Here is a 21,141-nt window from a genome sequence, read left to right as displayed (position 1 = left end):
GTAAGAATCAGAAACATTTTGCCTGAGGCTCATAGCAATGATGGTAAATTCAATCAGGGCATTTAAGAGATGGTTAAAATTGTATCAGAGATAATGGGAACTGCAAATGCTGGAGAATCCAAGATAATAAAGTGTGAAGCTGGATGAATAGCCTGCTGTGTTCATCCAGCTTCACTCTTTATTATTTAAGAGATGGTTGGTTCATTATCTGAGGAGATAATATCTGCTGAGGTGCTGGAGAACGTGGGAGAGAAACCAGTACTGGAGAAACTCATCAGGTCTGGCAGCATTTCTGGAAAGAAAGTTAACATCTAGAGTTCTGAAGAGGCATCATATCAGACTCAGAATGTTAACTCTGCTTTCTCTCTCTCCACAGGTGTGGCCAGATCCGCTGAGTATCTCCAGCATTCTCTGTGCTTGCTTCAAACTTCCAGCATCCGCAGTATTTTCCATTTTCTGGAATGAGAGACCACGTGCGGCTGCTGTTGCAGAAAGATAGCAACGACATGATGGCACAAAAGGCCTCCTTCTTTGCTAGCATTATTCCTATAGCTTTGAGATTCCATGATTCATTGTGAATGAATTGTGAGAGGTTCTAAAACTGACACACTGCTCACTCATGAATAAAACAGCTTTGAGAGGCCTGTCAGACTTACCTTCAAGTGTAAATATGAGAAAACGCTACCTGAGCTCCATTCACTTGGACACAAAACACCAGATGGATGCCTTGTGGTGCTAGACTGTTTTACAATTCACAAGACCAAAAATAAATTTAAACCCTCACTTGTGTATTCAGTGGCTCAAAAACACTGAAGCCACTTCCTCCCCTGACAAACAGCAAAATGTTCAAAACCTAAAGATCATTTAACCTGCATAGCACAAGCTTTGGCTGAAGTCCAAATATCGTCATTTACACATTGTACAAAGCCTGGTCAGTGGGCTTGCCAAATTAGCATGGACAGGATCGACATTAAAACACCAACAATGTGCATTTATATAGTGCCTTTAATGTAGTCACATGCTTTAAAGCTCTTTGCGAAAGCAACTGTGTATGTCCGTGTGTGTATCTATCTTTGTGTGTGTGTGTACGTGTCTGTGTGTGTGCATGTTTGTGTGTGCATGTGTATGTGTGTGTGTGTGTGTGTGTGTGTGTGTGTTTGTGCGCATTTGTGTTCAGAGAAGATAAACAGAAGTTGCTGGAAAAGCTCAGCAGGTCTGGCAGCATCTATGGAGAGAAACCAGAGTTGACATCTGGGGGCGAGTGTCCTTTCCTCAGATTTGATTTACAGCATCCGCAGTTCTTTTAGTTTTTTATTTAATACTGGAATGAGTGGATTACCTTATAATAAAAGACTAGACCTCAGGAATTTAGAAGAGTCAGAAGTGATTTAATTGAAACATACAAGGTCCTGAGGGGACTTGACCAGTAGGATGTTGAAAGAATGTTCCATCATGCTGGAGAATTCCCGAACTAGAGGCGCACTGTTTAAAAATAAGGCCCACCTGAAAACATGAGATGAGGATTCTTTTTCTTTCAGGCCTGACAGCATTTGGAATTCCCTTCCTCAAAAGGCAGTGGAGGATGAATAATTAAATATGTTTAAGGCAGATTCTTGTTTCCCAAAGGGATGAAAGGTTTTCAGGGATATACAGGAATGTAGAGTGAGGGTTGAAATCAGATCAGCCGTGATCTTACCGAATGGGAAAGCAGGCTTGAAGGGCCGAGTGGCCTACTCTTGTTCCTTGTTTGGTCATCCACAGAATCCTTCAGTATTATTGCATGGTCTTGGATCACACTTGCTGCAGGAAAACGAGCCACGCGCGGCCCGTCCACCAACTCACTCCTAACCTTGTTTTGCGTCTTGTAGGCCTGAATTTCCAAAAACCTGCACCCCAAGGTCATCGGAGATGCAAGGCAGAAGCTGCAATCTCACCTTCCAGTTTTTCGCTGCTGCACAGATCTTTAACATGACTCTGCTCTGCCCAAGCCCTGAAGCTAAGGCTCCTGTCGTCTGGATTCCAAATTTCAAACCATTGCACAACAGTAAGTGGAATTCAAATTTCTTCATAATAACTTTCTCTTCTTGTTACAAACACAAGGTTGTAAATATTTTGTAATCAATACGTTCAGAGACATTATTTTGCACCTTTCAAGTGGGTGAGACTTGAACCGAGGTGCCTAAGCTCAGAGGTAGGGTCACAGCCAATGCACTACAAAAGATCTTTTCTACTGGATTGTATATTGGATATTGTCTCCCTATGTATTGTTCTATATATTTGAATAGTACATATCTGATGGACGCGTTTGTGGGAGTTTAAGAGTTATAGAGTCATACAGCATAGAAACAGACCCTTCAATCCAAGCAGTTCATGTCGACCATGTTCCCAAACTAAACTAGTCCCATCTGCCTGCACTTGACCGAAATCCCTCCAAACATTTCCTATTCATCTACTTATCCAAATGTCTCTTAAATGTTGCAATTGCACCCTCATCCATCACTTTTTCTGAACTTCATTTCACACGTGAACCACTCTCTGTGTAAAAGAGTTGCACCTCATGTCCTTTTTAAATCTCTCTCCTCTCACCTTAAAAGTATGCCCCCTAGTTTTGAACTCCCTCGCCCCAAGGAAAAGACCCTTGACATTCACCTTATCTATGCCCCTCATGATTTTATAAACTTCAATAAGATCATCTCTCAACCATCTACCCTCCAGCGAAAAAAACCTCAGTCTTTCCAGCCTTTCTCCATAACTCGAACCCTCCAGTCCCAGCAACTTCTCAGCAAATCTTTTCTGAACCCTCTCCAGTATAATAATATCCTTCCTATACCAGAGCTGCACACAAAAGAGACTTCACCAACATTAAAAAAGAGGCTATTCGGCCTATTGAGTCTGCTCTACCATTGAGTAAGATCATGGCTGATGTATATGGTGCTTGAACTTCACCTTGCCACTCAAAGGCTTCCTTGTCAATCGTAAAATACCTAACTCAGCCTTGAATAGACTTAAAAGCCCAACTTTAGAGTGGGAACTTCAAAGATTAATGGCCCCATGGAGGAAAAGGAATTTCCTTATTTTGAAACTGAGCTCTCCACCCCTGGTTCCACCCACTTGGCATCTAGTCTGTTCAGGACCTCTGGAATGTCATATGTTTTAATAAGACCACCTCTCATTCTTTGAAAGCCCAATGATTATTGGGCCAACTTGCTCAACCTTGTCTCACAAGGCAAACCCTTCATCCCAGGAATTAGCCAAATGAATCTCTTGACCACCACCAACTCAAGTACCCCTCACCAACTAAATAAAGAAGCTTAAATTGCATACAGTTCTTTCAGGGCAGTCCAACCAATGTCCAGCACACCTTCAGCAAGACATTCCCACTCTTATTTTCCATCTGCCTTTATCTTCCCATCTGCAGTAAAGGCCAACATTCCAATCCACCTTCCTAGTTACTTATTGCTCATGCCTACTAAACTTTTATAATACACGTGATAGGGAGAGGCTGAATAAGGTGGGGTTTTAGTCCATGGAGTGTTGGAGGCTGAGGGGTGACCTTATAGAAGTTTATAAAATCATGAGGGGCATGGATAGGGTGATAGGTTAGGTCTTTTCCCCAGAGTAGCAAGAAACTAAAGGGTAGAGGTGAGAGGAGAAACATTTAAACAGGGCTTGAAGGGTAACTTTTTCACACAGAGGGTGGTGTGTGTGAAATAAGCTGCAAGAGGAATTATTGGAGGCCGGTACTATTACAATATTTAAAAGGCATCTGGACGGGTATGTGAACAGGAAGGGTTTGGAAGGGCATGGGCCAAATGCTGTCAAATGGGGCTAGGCCGAATTGGGATATCTGGTTGGCACAAAAGAGTTGAACTGAAGAGTCTGCTTCTATGCAGTATGACTCTATAACTCTCTGCAGTTATTTGAATCTTTTAAGTTAGACCTTTGCTTTTCTTTTACTGTGACTAAACCCCTCATGCCCAATGCACCAACTGATGGAAAAGATTTGGCACCAACACAAAACTGTTCTGAATTATGAGAGACTTATTATAATTTCTTAACCTTTCTGTTCCAGCAAGAAAAAGCCCCACATTTTCAGAATGGCATGCAATGCTCTAACTGTGGCTCAACCACCATGAAGTACAAATCAAACACCATTTCCTTGGTTTTAAATTCAATGTAACAGTGTGAAGAGAAAAACAAAATCTATTTGACTTTTTAATGCCCTTTCACTATCTTAGGGCGCCACAGTGGCTCAGTGGTTAGCACTGCTGCCTCACAGTGCCAGGAACCCGGGTTTGATTCCACCCTTGAGTCACTGTCTGTGTGGAGTTTGCACATTCTCCCCATGTCTGTGCGGGTTTCTTTGGGGTGTTCTGGTTACTTCCCACAGCCTAAAGATGTGCACATCAGGTGGATTGGCCATGGGAAATTGCCCCATAGTGTCCAGGGATGTGCAAGCTAAGTGGGAAATGCAGGGTAAAGGGATGGGCCTGGGTGCAATGTTCGTTGGAGGGGTCAATGTGGACTTGATGGGCCAAATGGCCTGCTTCCACAATTGTGGGAATTTTACAGATTTATGTCAATGTACGGCAGTATTTCAGTCTGTTACACGTACTGTGTTGGGTCAACTATCTCTAACTGAGGGTGAATTTCTCTAGCACTTTGGAAGGTTAGATTAGAGGGGCAGCATGTAGCTTTACTTGAAAAATACTGGACTCCAATGATTAAATTATAGATAGAGGCTACACAATGTCAAGTTTCTTTCACTTGCATTTGAAGATTGCAGGGCATTTTGACCAGAGCTTTCAGACATTAAGGATTATGTAGAGTAGCTGGGTGATGTCTTGTAACATAGTGCTAAACTTCCCTACTTCTGGGCTAGAAACTCCCAGCTCCAGAACACCCAGTTCTAGATTCTCCCATGGCAGGAAACATCTCCACATCTACTGACTGGATCAAGACCACTCAGGAATGGATATGTTTTGGTAAAATGACCTCCTACTCTCAATCAACCATTACCATCAAGCCAGGGCATCAACCTTGGTTCAATGGACAGTGCAGGAGGGCATGCCAGGAGCAGCACCATGCATAACTGAAGATGCGGTGTCAACCTGGTGAAGCCACCAAACAGGACTACTTGCACACCAAACAGTGAAAGCAGCAAGTGGTAGGCAGAGTTAAGCGATCCCATACCAACGGATCAGATCTAAACTCTGTAGTCCTGCCACATCCAGTCGTGAACGGTGGTGGACAATTAAACATCTCACTGGAGGAGGAGTCTCCACAAATATCCCCACCATCAATGATGGAGGAGCCCAGTACATCAGGGCTGAAGCTTTCGCAGCAATCCTCAGCCAGAAGTGCCGAGTGGAGAATCCATCTCGGCTTCTTCCAGTGGTCCCCAGTGTTACAGATACCAGTCTTCAGCCAATTCGATTCATCCCACCTGATCTCAAGAAATGTTCTTGGACACTGGAAACTGCAAAGACCACGGACCCTGACAACATTTTGGCAATATTATTGAAGACTTGTGCTCCAGAACATGCCGCTCCCCCTAGCCAATCTGTTCCAGTACAGTTACAGCATGGTATCTACCCGGCAATGTGGAAAATTGCCCAAGTATGTCCTGCACACAAAAAGCAGGACAAATCCAACCTGGCCAATTACTGCCCCATCAGTCTCCTCTCGATCCTCAGTAAAGTGATGGAAGGTGTCAGTGACAGCCCTATCAAGCAGCACCTGCTCAGCAATAACCTGCTCAGCAATGCCCAGTTTAGGTTCTGCCAGCCCTGGTTCACACATGAACAAAAGAGCTGAATTCCAAGAGGCGAGGTGAGCATGACAGCCCTTGGTATCAAGGCTACATTCGATCAAGTGTGGCTTTAAGGAGCAAAGCTGCAATCATTGGGCATCACTGGAGTTTTGGAGTCATACCTGGCATGTAGGAAGATGGTTATGGTTGCTAGAGGTCAGTATTGTCAGCTCCAAGAGCAGCAGTGTGTACCATCTACAAGATGCACTGCAGAAATTCACCAAAGAACCTCAGACAGCACCTTCCAAACCCATGACCACTTCCACCTAAAAGGACAAGGGCAGCAGCTACAAGGGAACACCACCCCCTGTAAGTTTCCCTCCGAGCCATCCTGACTTGGAAATACTTTTTCTGTTCTCTCACTGTCACTGAGACAAAATCCTGGAATAATGTCATTGTGGGTCAACCCACAGCAGGTGAACTGCAGCGGTTTGAGAAGGCAGCTCACCACCACCTTCTCAAGGGGTAAAACTAGGGACGGACAAGAAATGCTGGGCCCAGCCAGCAATGTCAATGTGCCATAACTGAATAACAAAAATAGCTTTCCTATTTACTTGTTGTTGCTGGATAATCATGTTCTGCGATTCATACTTGGGACGCCTAGATCTCTCTGCATCTCAGAGCTGTGCAACTTCTTAACATTTAGATAAAATGATACTCCTCTCCAGCCCCCCATCTTGCTTTCCTCCTCTAAGGCACTTCTTGAAAATCTTCCTCTTTAGCCTTGTGTCTGGTCATCTGATCACATCGGCCCTTTACGCTCAGTGTCACTGTATTTTTATAACGATCCTGCAAAATGTCTTGAAAATTTTCATTACAATAAAAGGTGCTGCATAAATTATAAGATATAAATTGTTGCCTTTATTTGAGATCTCAAATCTCTGTATAAGATTGAAAAGTACCATCCATTCTTGAAAACTTTATGATTGAATTTGTTACAGCATTACTGAATCCCCTGCAATGGGGAAGCAGGCCATTCAGCCCATCAAGTACACACTGCTCCTCCAAAGACCATCCGACACTCCCCATGGATAAACCACCCTAGCTTCTACAGGGCAATTTGGCATGGCCAATGCACCTAACTTGCCCACCTTTGGGTGGGACCTAGAGCACCCGGAGAAAACCCACACTGTCACGGGGAGAATGTGCAAACTCCACACAGACAGTGGAATCAAACCCAGGTCCCTGGCGTTGTGTTGCAGCAGAGCTAACCACCAAGCCACCGTGCCATCCCATGTTGGCTTAATCCCAAATTGTGAGGACAGTAAGCCTGTCAATGTCATGTCTCTCGATCAGTGATTTGGCTTAAATTGCAAAGATTAATTCCTACAGGGATCTCAGAAGCAACAAAACTGAACTTTTGCTGCTTCAGTCTTTGTTTTATTCTTGAAGTGAAAACATTTTACAACAACAGCTTAAAAACTACTGACATCTGATGTTTTTCTCTTCTTCCTTGCAGTTAAGATGAAACCACCATTCAACCTAACAGTCACCAATAATTCCCAGACTCAGACCGATTTCAGCTGGATGATATACTATGAAATGCAATTCAGTGATAAACTGCAAATTGAATTGCGATACAAAACTGAAGATGAACAGTGGACAGTACGTAGCTTCATATCTCTGATAGTCATGGATCAATGTTTCAACAAGGTTTTGTTGGGTCACAGTAGTCAGAGACACATAGATTGAGGGAAGATTAGATAGTGGTGGATGAGATTATGACAGGTTTGGATAAAGTAGTCAAAAAAATCCAGTTCTGATTAGCAGATAGTATAAAGACATGGGAAATCAGATTTCAGATCTTGGCAAAGCGATGCAGGAGCATGGAAGGAAGAAATGTTTGCGCATGTCAAGTGGTAATGAACTAACTTACATATGGTGGAGGAAGAGATGATTGAGGATTTCAAAAGGAAATTAGACAGGCATTTGAAGTATATAACCTTTCAGGACTATGGACATAGAGTGAGGGGAGGAGGACGAAATGCCTTACTTACTACCAGGCAGCAGAGTTAGCTAATAAAGCCTTTCTTTGCCATCCCAGTCAAGAAGCAGGGCCAGAGAGAGACAGTCCAGGCCCCAGGTCCTTATCTCCAGGGGAGTAGGAAGGGAGCAGGGCCAAACTACGGTGTTGGGTTTGAATGACACAGGCCTTCCATACAGCACTGGCATATACTCTGGGCCTGCCCTATGTTTGGGAATCCCACAAAAGTGAGGGTCAGCAGCAGGTTTCCTTTCAGCTGTGTTTTCCTTCTCTCCCAGCCTCCATTGTGGAGAAGCTTGAGGTGAGAGAAGGGCAATTGTGTGTGTGTGTGTGTGTGTGTGTGTGTGTGTGTGTGTGTGTGTGTGTGTGTGTGTATGTGAATGTGAGTGTGTGTGTATGTGTGTCTGTGAGTCTCTCTGTATGTGAATGTGAGTGTGTGTGTATGAGTGTTTGTGAGTCTCTCTGTATGTGAATGTGAGTGTGTGTGTATGTGTGTCTGTGAGTCTCTCTGTATGTGAATGTGAGTGTGTGTGTGTGTGAGTTTGTATGTGAATGTGAGGGTGTGTGTGTGTGTGTGTGTGTCTGTGAGTTTCTCTGTATGTGAATGTGTGTGTGTGTGTTTGTATGTGAATGTGAGTGTGTGTGTGCGTCTGTGTGTGTGTGTGTGTTTGTATGTGAATGTGAGTGTGTGTGTATGTGTGTCTGTGAGTTTCTCTGTGTGTGAATGTGAGTGTGTGAGTCTGTGTGTGTGTGTGTGTGTGTGTTTGTATGTGAATGTGAGTGTGTGTGTGTGTGTGTGTCTGTGTGTGCGTGTGTGTGTTTGTATGTGAATATGAGTGTGTGTGTGTCTGTGTGTGCGTGTGTGTGTGTGTGTATGTGAATGTGAGTGTGCATGTGTGTCTCTGTGTGTGTGTGTGTGTGTGTGTGTGTGTGTGTGTGTATGTGAATGTGAGTGTGTGTGTACGTGTGTGTGTGAGAGAGTGTGTGTGTGTGTGTGTTTTTGTATGTGAATGTGAGTGTGTGTGTTCAGGGCACAGCGGGGTGTGAGTTAAGGTAGGAGAAATATTCGTTTAGTTGCATTTGGGAGGGAGTTGGGGGCCACAGATAGAGGGCAGGTTGCCTTCCTTTCTGTCCGAACTTGTTCCAGCCTACACATGACTCCAGACCCACAACAATGTGGCTTACTCTTAACTGCTTGCTGGGTAATTGGGAATGGGCAATAAATGCATCTCATGAATGAACAAAACGAAGAATTCCAAACAGAGATTGATAAATTTCAAAGAGGTTGTGTGATATGGAGCTAGTGCAGGAAAATGGTATTGAGGTAGAGGATCAACTAAAATCCAGTTGTAGGGTGGGATCGGCGTTGATGGGCCTAATGGATCCTATTTCCTCTGCTCCTATGATACCCGCAAGACAATGGAGCGGCTGCTCATCTGGAACAAGGGTGAATTATAGAGTCATAGAGTCACACAGCCCTTCAACCAATCTAGTCTATGCGATCCAACACACATCAAACTACAGTGTCCCATTTACCTACACTTGGTCCGTAGTCTCCTATGGCCTTGCATTTCAAGGCTTCCTAAATCTCTGTCAAAACCTCTCATAATTTTTCATCCTTCAATCAGACTCCCCCTTCAGCCTCCTCTGCTCTAAAGAAAACAGAATCAGCATATTGAGAGTCTCCTCAAAACTGAGAATTTCCATCCCAGGCAACATCGTGATGAATCTTCTCTGTAGCTCATCCAGTGCAATCACCTCCTTCCCATAGTATGGTCACCAGACCTGCACAGAGTATTCCATCTGTGGCCCAACCAACACTTTATAATGTCGTAACAAGACTTCCTTGCTGTTGTATTCAATGCCCCGGCTAATGAAGGCAAGCATCCTGTGTGTCTTCTTCATCACCCTGTCCATCTGTGCTAACATCTTCAGGGATCTATGGGCTAGCAAACCGAGGCCCCTTTGTTATTCAGGACACTCTAGGAATCTACCATTCATTGTGTATAGACCTTCCAAAATGCATCACCTCATACTTACTGGGGTTAAATTCTATCTGCTATTGGTCTGCCCAAGTTACCAGCTGGTCAATATCAGACTATAGTCTGAGACCATCCTCCTCATAGTCTACAACGCTTCGATTTTCATGTCATCTGCAGGCTTACTAATTAAACCCTGTATGTTCACATCCATTGTAGATAACAAACTGCAAGGATCCCAACAAAAGGTGTTTAGCAGGCTTGCCTTCATTGCTCAGTCCTTTGAGTATAGGAGTTGGAACATTATGTTGAGGTTGTACAAGACACTGGTGAGGCCTCTTCTGGAATACTGTGCCCAGTTCTGGTTTGCCTGGTCTTAGGAAGGAAATTATTATTAAGCCAGAGAGGGCTCAGAGGAGATTTGCCAGGTATGGAAGGTTTGAGCTTTATATGGAAAGGCTGGATAGGCTGGGAGAGAGAGAGATGGTAGGAACTGCCGATGCTAGAGAATCTGAGATAACACGGTGTGAAGCTGGATGGGCACAGCAGGCCAAACAGCATCAGAGGAGCAGGAAAGCTAATGTTTCAGGTCTGGACCCAATCCACCTTGGTATCTTGGATAGACTGGGACTGTTTTTCACGGGAACCTTAGGAGAATGAGAGGTCATCTTATAGAAGTTATAAGATCATGAGTGGTATAGATACAGTTAATGGTAGTTGTCTCTTCCATAGAATGTGGGGATTTCAAGCCTGGGGGTACATTTTTAAGGTGAGAGGAGAGAGATTTAAAAAAAGACAGGAGGGACAACTTTTTTACACAAAGGGTTGTTCATTTGTGGAATGAACTTTCAGATGAAGTGGTGGATGTGAGTACAGTTACATTTATAAAACATTTGGATAAGTATATGAATAGGAAAGTTTTGGAGGGGTATGGGTCAGGAGCAGGCAGGTGAAATAAGTTTAGTTTGGGAATATGGTCAGCATGGACTGGTTGGACTGAAGGGTCTGTTTCCATGTTCTATGACTCTATGACTCTCTGAAAGGGCTTGCTTCAGGAGCTGTGAAAACACTCCAGGAACAATCCAGCTCCCTCTTTAAAAGGAAGTCACACGAGCTGGTTATTTTTGCATTTTGAAGACAGATAATTTCTGATCCTTGTGAAACCGATTGAAGATAGAGAACCTTTTCATATCCCCTTAGTCTTTATGACTGACAGAGATCCATTTACAGTTCAGCACCAGGTACCTGTGGAGAATCAGTGACCCATCATACTCTCTCAATTTCTAGAATGCCAGGAGTCTTCACATTGTGAAGCAAAAACAACAGGCATCGATCGATGGGTCTAATCTGAAACCCGACCGTCAGTACATAGCGCAAATCCGCAGCAAAATATTGGATAACAACCCAGATTACTACAACAGTACGTGGAGCGAATGGAGTCAAGAGGTCAAGTGGAAATCGGCAGTACACACACACTCAGATGGTAAAGACAAGATTCTACTGAGTCTCTTGTGACCGTAAACACTGTAACATAGAGGTTCTAATGCAGGATGTGTGTTTGAAACCTTGCTGGATAATTAACAGAGATTTCACAATTCATTTTTCTTTTCACCGTCAAAGATATCCAATAAAAATCCAGGCCCATTTGCCAGCATTTGGCCCTTATCCCTCCAAACCCTTCCTATCCATGTACCCATCCAGATGCCTTTTAAATGTTGTAATTGTACCAGCCTCCACCACTTCCTCTGGCAGCTCATTCCATACACGCACCACCCACTGTATGAAAAAGTTGTCCATTGGGGCCCTTGTATATCTTACCGCTCTCACCTATTCCCTCTAGTTTTGGACTTTCCCACCCTGGGGAAAACACCTTGGCTATTCACCCTATCTATGCCCTCATGATTTTATAAACTGTGTAAGGTCACCCCTCAGCTTCCGACACTCCAGGAAAAATAGCCCCGGAGTATTCAGCCTCTCTCTATGGCTCAGACCCTCCAGCCCTGGCAACATCCTTGTAAATCTCTTCTGAGCCCCTTCAAGTTTAAAAACATCTTTCCTATAGTAGGGAGACCAGAACTGAAAGGTAGCAAGAACTGCAGATGCTGGAGACAGAGATAACACAGTGTGGATCTGGAGGAACACAGCAGGCCAGGCAGCATCAGGGGAGCAGGGAAGCTGACATTTCAGGACGGGACCCTCCTTCCAAAAAATGAAGAAGGTTCCCGACCCAAAGCATCAGCTTTCCTGCTCCTCTGATGCTGCCTGGCCTGCTGTGTTCCTCCAGCTCCACACTATGTTACACTAGAACTAAATACAGTTTTCCAAATGTGGCCTAACCAACTGTCCTGTACTTGTCGATTGTCACCTAGTTACACCCTGCCAAAGCCCCTGATGGTGGCCTGTAAGAATGGAAGAGACTGTTGGCCATCCTGCAGGATGTAGTGGCGCTCACGCTCCGATGGCCCAGCCCTCGGGAATGTGGGAAGGAGCATGTTCAGGCTACGGACAGTTCTAAGCTTGCTTTGCTAATGTCTTGAGGATAAGAACAATTCCGAGCAGTATCTTGCTGGGAGGTCACTGGTAAATGGCACAGCAGAAACATTCAGGCCTTTATCTACCTCCTTTCTCAATTATTTTCCAGGTATCTTCAGAGTGACCCAGATCACGTCGCTTTTGTTTGCGGGAATCCTGGTAGTGTTGGCCATTTTGGCAATCTTGACCTTTAGACAGCTGACCATAAGAAGGTAAAGATAGTGCAAGATGTTGATGCTTAATTCAATAATGGCACTGTAGACTCTTTGGCTACTCAGGAGCAGTTTATCTCTTCAGCAGCAGCCTCTCCATCGTAAATACCGCCATCCATCACTTATTTTGAACATCGTTAGAAGTAACGAGCAGGGCAAACTCTCCTCACAGATTGGTAGCCCAACTCTCTTGACCAGCAACTAATCAACAAGGGAGGAGAATTAATCTTTATGCCAAAACTTATGTGTTTCTTACCATCCTAAACTCATCTTATAGTCAACACTGCTGCCTCACAGCGGCAGGGACCTGGGTTTGATTCCATCCTCGGACTATCTGTACGGAGTTTGCACATTCTCCCCCAGTCTGTGTCAGTTTCCTCCAGCTACTCCGGTTTCCTCCCACAGTCCAAAGGTCTGCAGAATAGAGTGGATTGGCCGTGGGAAATTGCCCGTAGTGCCCAGAGATGTGCAGGTTGGGTGGCCAACAATGGCCAAGCTCTGATGAGGAGTCATCGAGACTCGAATCGTTGGCTTGCTCTCTATTCACAGATGCTGCCTGACCCACTGTGATTTCCAGCATTTTTTATTGTTTTCAGTCAAGCTGTCATTGTGGTCTCATTTGGCTTATAGGATAATAATCACAGAATCTCACCATAGCCTCTACATGTGCTGAAATGTTTTTGCATTTCCCTAACTTTTCTTTAACAAAGCAGCTCTCTTTCTTTGTTCTGTTTCTTTCCTTCCATCTCCTTCATTCTTTTCCTCTCGTCCTTGAATCTCTCTCTCTCTCTGTCTCTTCCTCTTTCTTTCGAGTGTCTGCCATCACTCACTTGGAGATAGTAAGAACTGTAGATGTGTGAGTCAGAGGTAACACACAGTGTGGAGCTGGGGGACATGAAACGTTAACTTTCCTGCTGCCCTGATGCTGCCTGGCCTGCTGTATTCCTCCAGGTCTGTGTTTTATCTCTGCCGCGACACCAGTGCCTTCTCAGTCAGGAGGTTGGGCCTTCAAATCCCACAGCAGGGAAAAATGTGGCGCTACATATGGCACTAAGGGACTGCTGCATGGATGTTACATTCCAGATGTAACATGCTAAACCAATGCCACTTCCTCTAATAAATCTGATGGCACTGTTCCAAAGAATAGGGGAGTTATCCCTACTATCCGGGACAATTTCCTGAACTCAAAATTAACGTCACCAGAAACCAATTTTCTAACCATCGTCACATTGCTGTTAGCGGGAGCTTGCTGTGCACAAATTAACTGCCTTTGCAACAAAACATTTTTATTTGCTGTAAAGAGACACCCAGTCATCATGAAAGGTGCTATATAAGTACAAAATCTTTTTAAACCCCTGTCTTTTCTCTCTCTATCTCTCTCTGTCTCGATACGTTTAACCTCTCTGCCTCACTTTCACCTCTTTCTGCCTTTTCCCTGACTGTTGCCCTTCTCCCAGGGCGAATCTTTTAGATTGAAGGAACCCCTTTTCAAATGGGCTCGTAAACACTGAGACTCGTCAAAATGATGGCACCCATAAATGTCCCACACTTTCAGATTTCTGGCTTAAAGTTCCTGCCTGTTCTGTTCTTGGCTTTAACATTAGGCCGAATGGCTATCCAATGAAGCCAATAGTCGATTAACGATGTGAAAACTTTGATCTACCCTTCAGCTGAAAAGTAACCCAAAACCAGTTCAGTGACATCGAACCCATTGCCACATGACCCTCTGTCCTTGTCCCGAAATTGGCAGTGGGCACAATGGCTCCTGTTGGCAGCCCTTCATGGGTAACCTTCTACCGTCTGTGTACCTATGGCCAGGGTGGTGGCTGATCGGTTGAGGATTTTCTATCCCTGCTCTGCTGCTTGTTGATTCAGGAATATTGCTGTCCTGCTGTCTACTTTGAGCTAACTCTGCCAACTAAGTGCCTATGGTGGTCAGGATTCTAGTGTATGAATCACACAAACACTAGGAGCCAAGTTCACTGGGCAATGGGAGAGGTAAATGGAATGTTGCCCTTATTTCAAAGGGAATGGAGCATCCAAATAGGAGAGTCCTTGCTAAAACTGTACATGGCTCTGGTCAGACCAGAGCTGGAACAGTGTGGTCTCTCTTTCCTAAGGGAAGGTACATTGGCGTTAGAGGGAGTCCGAAGGAAGAGATGGAATGGACTGCAGATGCCAGATGCCAGGGTCTATAGATGTGGAACTGGAAAACCACAGCAGGTCAGACAGCATCCGAGGAGCAGGAAAGCCAACGTTTCAGGCAGAAAACATTTCGGCCCTGACAAAGGGTTTCATCCCAAAACTTTGACTTTCCTGCTCCTTGGATGCTGTCTGATGTGCTTTTCCAGCTCCACCATCTATTGGCTCTGGAGTCCAGAGAAGATTCACTTGGTTGCCTATGGGTATGGAAGGATTTTGTTATAAGTGGAGATGGAGTGGTTTCGGAGAATGAGAGGGTGAGGGTTAGGTACAATTTATATGAAATGTATGAGATTTTTAGGGGACTTGACAGGTTGGATGTCGAAAGGCTGCTCCGCACTGTGAGAGAATCTAGAACCAGAAGACGTAATCACAGAGTAAGGAGTCACCGCGTTAGGACAGCAACAAGGAGGAATGTTTTTTATCTCAGAGGATAGTGAATCTGTGACATTCATTGTCACAGCACACTGTTGACGCTGGGTGATTCCAGGCTGAGAGAGACAGACTTTTAATCAGGAAGGGGAATTAAGGGTTTGGGAGGAAAAGACAGGAAGGTGGAACATAAATTCCCTGGAGTGTGTAAACAGGCCCTTCGGCCCAACAAACCCACATTGACCCTCAAAGCATCCCACCGAGACCCATTCTCCCTAATCTACGCATCCCCAACCACTATGGGGAATATAGCACGGCCAAGCGTAGCCGGCTCATCTTTGGAGTGTGGGAGGAAACTGGAGCAGACCCACACAGACACAGGGAGAATGTGCAAACTCCACACAGACAGTTGCCAAAGAGTGGAGTTGAACCCAGGTTGCTAGTGCTGTGAGTCAGCAGTGCTAACCACTGGGCCACCCATGGCAAATTATCTGAGGATTACCAGACCTCACTGAATGTTAGAGGATGGGCTGAATGGCCTACTTCTGCTCCGAAGTCTTCTGGGTCTCATGGGAGAGTAATGCTGCAGGTTTCTGAATCGCGAATTCCACAGCCATCTCATTCACATAATTGAAAAGCCTCCAGGGACCCCCTGGACCCCAGTTTGAGAGCCTCAGTCCTTGCCGCCCTCCATCCATTGTTTTCTAATCAAACAGCTTTGTTTACCCCTAAGGTACAATGTGAAGAAACTCCATTGGCTATCCATACCAGATCCAGGCAAATTCTTTTACGAGCTGAATGCAACCTACGGAGGCAATTTTCAGGTACGTGAATGCTTCTGACATAATATCGTCACTTCATTTTTGTTTTCCAAGGGAAATGTAGAAAATGTACAGCACCTAAGTGAACATCCAGCTAGATCCTGTCTCTGCTCACAGGAAGAGAGCAGCCCAGCTTTACTCTGCTCTTGGTCCACAGTCTCATGGCTCCCAGCTCTTCTTTTTAAATGTGATGAGGTTATCTCCCTCTCCCACCTCTTCCAGGCAGTGAATTGCCTCAATATTCGGCACTCAATGAACACCGCCAAGGGCAGACTATCCAGCCAGTATTACAGTATTCTTTGTGGGAGCTTGCTGTGCACAGATTAACTGCCATGTTTCTGACACAAGTATCCTGCCGCAAGATTTTGTTTAATTTGATACGTTGCTGGAAGAAAAGCTCCACCAGGGAAACAAACTTTGACTGTCTCCTTCCCATTTCCTTGAGATGTAGCTCCTTTGAACCACCACCGCAGATATCATTGAGCAGTCCCGATGCAGAATACGGCAGCCACTTAAATGCAGCGTGCTGAATGGCAACTGCTACAAGTTATCCCAGTTAGACTGCATTTAAGAGAGAGATCGAAGGAAATGTCCGCCGCCCCCCACAACCCTCAGATGTTTGTAAATCTGTGGAATTCTTTACCACAGATAGCTATTGAGGCTGGGCCATTAGGTCATAGAGCTGTACAGTGCAGAAACCAATCCTTCGGTCCAACTCATCCATGCTGACCAGATATCCTGAATTATTCTAGTCCTATTTGCCAGCATTTGGCCCATATCCCTCTGAATCCTTCCTATTCATATACCCATCCAGATGCCTTTTAAATGTTGTAATTGTACCAGCCTCCAGCACTTCCTCTGGCAGCTCATTCCATACACGCACCGCCCTCTGCGTGCAAAAGTCGCCCCCCCCCCACACCTTTAGATCTCTTATAAATCTTTCCCCTCTCGCCTTAAACCTTCACCCTCTAGTTTTCTACTTCCCAATCCTTCCCAACCCACCCTATCCATGTCCCTCATGATTTTAGAAACCTCTGTAGGGTTGCCCCTCAGCCTCTGATGCTCTAGGGAAAACATCTCGGCCACAACATGACCTCCCAACTCCTATAGTCTAAGCACTCACCAAAAAAAGGTAAGTATACCGAATGCCTTCTTCACTACCCTGTCTATCTATGATTCCAACTTCAAGGAATGAATGAACCTACACCCCAAGGCCACTTTGCTTGGCAACATTCCCCAGTACCATACCATTAAATGCATACATCCTGCCCTGGTTTGCCTTACCAAAATGTAACACCTCACATTTATCTAAATCAAACTCCGTCTGCCACTCTTCAACCCATTGGCCCATCTGATCAAGGTCCTGTTGTACCCTGAGATAACTTTCTTCACTGTCTACCACACCACCAAGTTTATTGTTGTCTGCAAACTTACTAACCATTCCTCCTATATTCACATCCAAATTGTTTAAGTAAGTGACAAAACTCAGTGGACCCAGCACCGATCCTCACTGCCCACAACCGGTCGGAGGTCTCCAGCCCAAAACACAACCCTCCACCACCACGCTCTGTCTCCAATCTTCATGCCAATTTTGCCAAATGGCCAACTCTCCCTGGATTCCACATAAGCTAACACAGCCTACCATGTAGTAGCTTGTCGAATGCCTTGCCAAAGTTCATGTAAGCAACATCCACCATACTGCATTCATCAGTCTTCTTTGTCACTACTTCAAAAAACCCAATCACATTAGTGAGACACTAAATATGGGTCATTGAGTGCAGTCAAGGCTGAGAGAGACTGATTTTTGATGCATGAAGGGAATCAAGAGTTGTGAGGATAAGTCAGGAAAGTCAGGTTTGCTGATAATCAGGTCAGTCATGATCGTGTTGAATGGAGGAGCGGTCCAGATGGGCCGAATAGCCTAAACTGCTCCCATCTTATGGTCTTATTGATGCTACGGGGAGGCCAACTCATTAAAATATTTCCTAATTTTCCAGACACGCTCCCACTTCCAAATCTAACCCTCCAAGTGTGAAACATCTCCTTCCCTTCTATTGAAATGCGTTAGTGGACTCATTATTCTTAGTATCACAAGATGCTAGTTTATTGTATGTTCCCAAACCAAACATGCATTATAACACATATCACTGCCTTCCAAGATAAATTCCACCACTACAACATCGCAGAAGTAATACGCTGTTAAATATATTAAAAAGTGTGGCAACTCTCCTAACCTCAGGGCATTTCAAAATGCTTTACAACCCTTGAAGAACTTCATAAGTGTGGTCATCATGCAGAGAAACAGCAGCCAATTTGTACACACAACCTGCCTTGGAGAGCAATGTGAAAATGGCCAAAATTGGAGGCCATTCTGCCTATTGTGGCTGCTCTGGTTCAATGACCCAGTGCCAGTCTTCTGCCTTTATCCTCATACCCTGCGCACTATTTCTATCCAAATAGTCATCCATTGCCTCTTAGGATGCCTCAATTGAACCTGCCTCCACTACACTTCCAGGCAATGCTTTCCGTATGCTCAACACTTGCTGACTCAGTTTTTATTTGTCACATCATCCTTAATTTGTTTGCAAATCTCTTCAAAACTCCACTGTTGCGTTCGTGTTGCTTTCATGAATGATTTTATCACCTATTTTAGCGACAAATTGGTCAGGGTATCCATTTTGCTTCAAATCATGTTGCTCACACCCATTGAAAGAGTAAGCGTTTCACTTAGATCGCAACACTTCCTAACAACACTGCACTCAGATGTCAGCCTGGAAAATGGGCTAACGAAGTGGCGAGGAGAACTTATAATCTCTGGCTCAGTGCCACGACCCAATTCTGAACCAATGCTGAGAAATGTAACAGGGCTATGGGGCTGGAGTGAGTCGGGGTAGGAAGTGATCTCTTGCTTCGGTTGAGCTAGGTAACATTGGGTTTTGCCCCTTAGAAGAAGCCAGTAGGTGAACGTCAAATAAAGACGCAACCGAAATCTTATAATGACCTTTGAAAATGAGTCTGCTGACTGAACAGTGTCTTGAGTCATTGTTCTACTGTGAGATGTTAGTAGGTTAAAAACCACATGGGTTACAGATAGGAAATATCAGTTTGATTGCTTATAGGTGAAGCATAGCTTCAAAATATTAATTAGCAGTTCTTTTTCTTCTTTGTGGTTTCATTTCATATCTATGCCAACTCACGTGCATGCATGTGGACTCAGGTCTCTTTCATGAAACAATTTAAAAAGACAGGCCTGACCCTAAAATTTGATCTAAGAAATCAAAATGTGAGGCTGGATGAACACAGCAGGCCAAGCAGCATCTCGGGAGCACAAAAGCTGACGTTTCGGGCCTAGACCCTTCATCAGAGAGGGTCACCCCTAAAATTTGATCTCCTTTTCTTCTTTTCACAGTCCAGTTAATTAGTTCAACAATTGCAGCATCAGGCCCCTCACAGATTGGGAAGCAAAACTAAACACACGTTTTCCTTTCTTGCTGATTTCTGATTCTCATCCTTGCCATCATTGACACTAGGCACCACGGTGGTGTCCTCTCGAGACCCTGGGTTATCAATCAAAGCTTTCTTTCTCTCTCTCTCTTAGCTTAAAGGCGGAAAACCACAAAAACTGCTGGAACATTTAGCTTTCAATTAAAGTAAAATCCTGAAATGGTGTGGCAATTATGAGCGAGCAGAAGTTATTCTTGCTTGACAGCTTGGTCTCCACCAAAGGGAGCATGCTCCATTATTTTTGAACTCTTCTACTTCTGAAGTGGTACCAAAGTTCCACTGAGCCTCTGTCACAGAAGTACCTATTCTGGACAAAAGTCAGCTGTACAACTAAATATAGTAAAATGTGAGGCTGGATGAACACAGCAGGCCAAGCAGCATCTCAGGAGCACAAAAGCTGACATTTCGGGCCTAGACCCTTCATCAGAGAGGGGGATGGGGAGAGGGAACTGGAATAAATAGGGAGAGAGGGGGAGGCGGACCGAAGATGGAGAGTAAAGAAGATAGGTGGAGAGAGTATAGGTGGGGAGGTAGGGAGGGGATAGGTCAGTCCAGGGAAGACGGACAGGTCAAGGAGGTGGGATGAGGTTAGTAGGTAGATGGGGGTGCGGCTTGGGGTGGGAGGAAGGAATGGGTGAGAGGAAGAACCGGTTAGGGAGGCAGAGACAGGTTGGACTGGTTTTGGGATGCAGTGGGTGGGGGGGAAGAGCTGGGCTGGTTGTGTGGTGCAGTGGGGGGAGGGGACGAACTGGGCTGGTTTAGGGATGCAGTAGGGGAAGGGGAGATTTTGAAACTGGTGAAGTCCACATTGATACCATATGGCTGCAGGGTTCCCAGGCGGAATATGAGTTGCTGTTCCTGCAACCTTCGGGTGGCATCATTGTGGCACTGCAGGAGGCTCATGATGGACATGTCATCTAGAGAATGGGAGGGGGAGTGGAAATGGTTTGCGACTGGGAGGTGCAGTTGTTTGTTGCGAACTGAGCGGAGGTGTTCTGCAAAGCGGTCCCCAAGCCTCCGCTTGGTTTCCCCAATGTAGAGGAAGCCGCACCGGGTACAGTGGATGCAATATACCACATTGGCAGATGTGCAGGTGAACCTCTGCTTAATGTGGAATGTCATCTTGGGGCCTGGGATAGGGGTGAGGGAGGAGGTGTAGGGGCAAGTGTAGCATTTTCTGCGGTTGCAGGGGAAGGTGCCGGGTGTGGTGGGGTTGGAGGGCAGTGTGGAGCGAACAAGGGAGTCACGGATAGAGTGGTCTCTCCGGAAAGCAGACAGGGGTGAGGATGGAAAAATGTCTTGGGTGGTGGGGTCGGATTGTAAATGGCGGAAGTGTCGGAGGATGATGCATTGTATCCGGAGGTTGGTAGGGTGGTGTGTGAGAACGAGGGGGATCCTCTTAGGGCGGTTGTGGCGGGGGCGGGATGTGAGGGATGTGTTGCGGGAAATGCGGGAGACGCGGTCAAGGGCGTTCTCGATCACTGTGGGAGGAAAGTTGCAGTCCTTAAAGAACTTGGACATCTGGGATGTGCGGGAGTGGAATGTCTTATCGTGGGAGCAGATGCGGCGGAGGCGGAGGAATTGGGAATAGGGGATGGAATTTTTGCAGGAGGGTGGGTGGGAGGAGGTGTATTCTAGGTAGCTGTGGGAGTCGGTAGGCTTGAAATGGACATCAGTTACAAGCTGGTTGCCTGAGATGGAGACTGAGAGGTCCAGGAAGGTG

The 21,141-nt window shown here is 45.3% G+C and overlaps 1 protein-coding gene across 1 annotated transcript in view; it reads left to right on the top strand.

Annotated features, from left to right (window-relative positions):
- LOC125446968 (interleukin-2 receptor subunit beta-like) overlaps positions 1-21,141 on the top strand; it is a 94,897-nt gene that overhangs the window by 68,232 nt on the left and 5,524 nt on the right. The window contains exons 5-9 of the mRNA XM_059640457.1: positions 1,869-2,044; positions 7,272-7,417; positions 11,063-11,258; positions 12,417-12,519; positions 15,827-15,917. Coding sequence (XP_059496440.1) covers positions 1,869-2,044; positions 7,272-7,417; positions 11,063-11,258; positions 12,417-12,519; positions 15,827-15,917 — 712 coding nt within the window. The remainder of the gene's footprint in view (positions 1-1,868; positions 2,045-7,271; positions 7,418-11,062; positions 11,259-12,416; positions 12,520-15,826; positions 15,918-21,141) is intronic.

Source organism: Stegostoma tigrinum, chromosome 38 (genome assembly GCF_030684315.1).
Source record: "Stegostoma tigrinum isolate sSteTig4 chromosome 38, sSteTig4.hap1, whole genome shotgun sequence".
Lineage (NCBI taxonomy): Eukaryota > Metazoa > Chordata > Chondrichthyes > Orectolobiformes > Stegostomatidae > Stegostoma > Stegostoma tigrinum.
The sequence above is the reverse complement of the archived record's forward strand: the minus strand, read 5'-3'. Positions and strand labels throughout refer to the sequence as shown.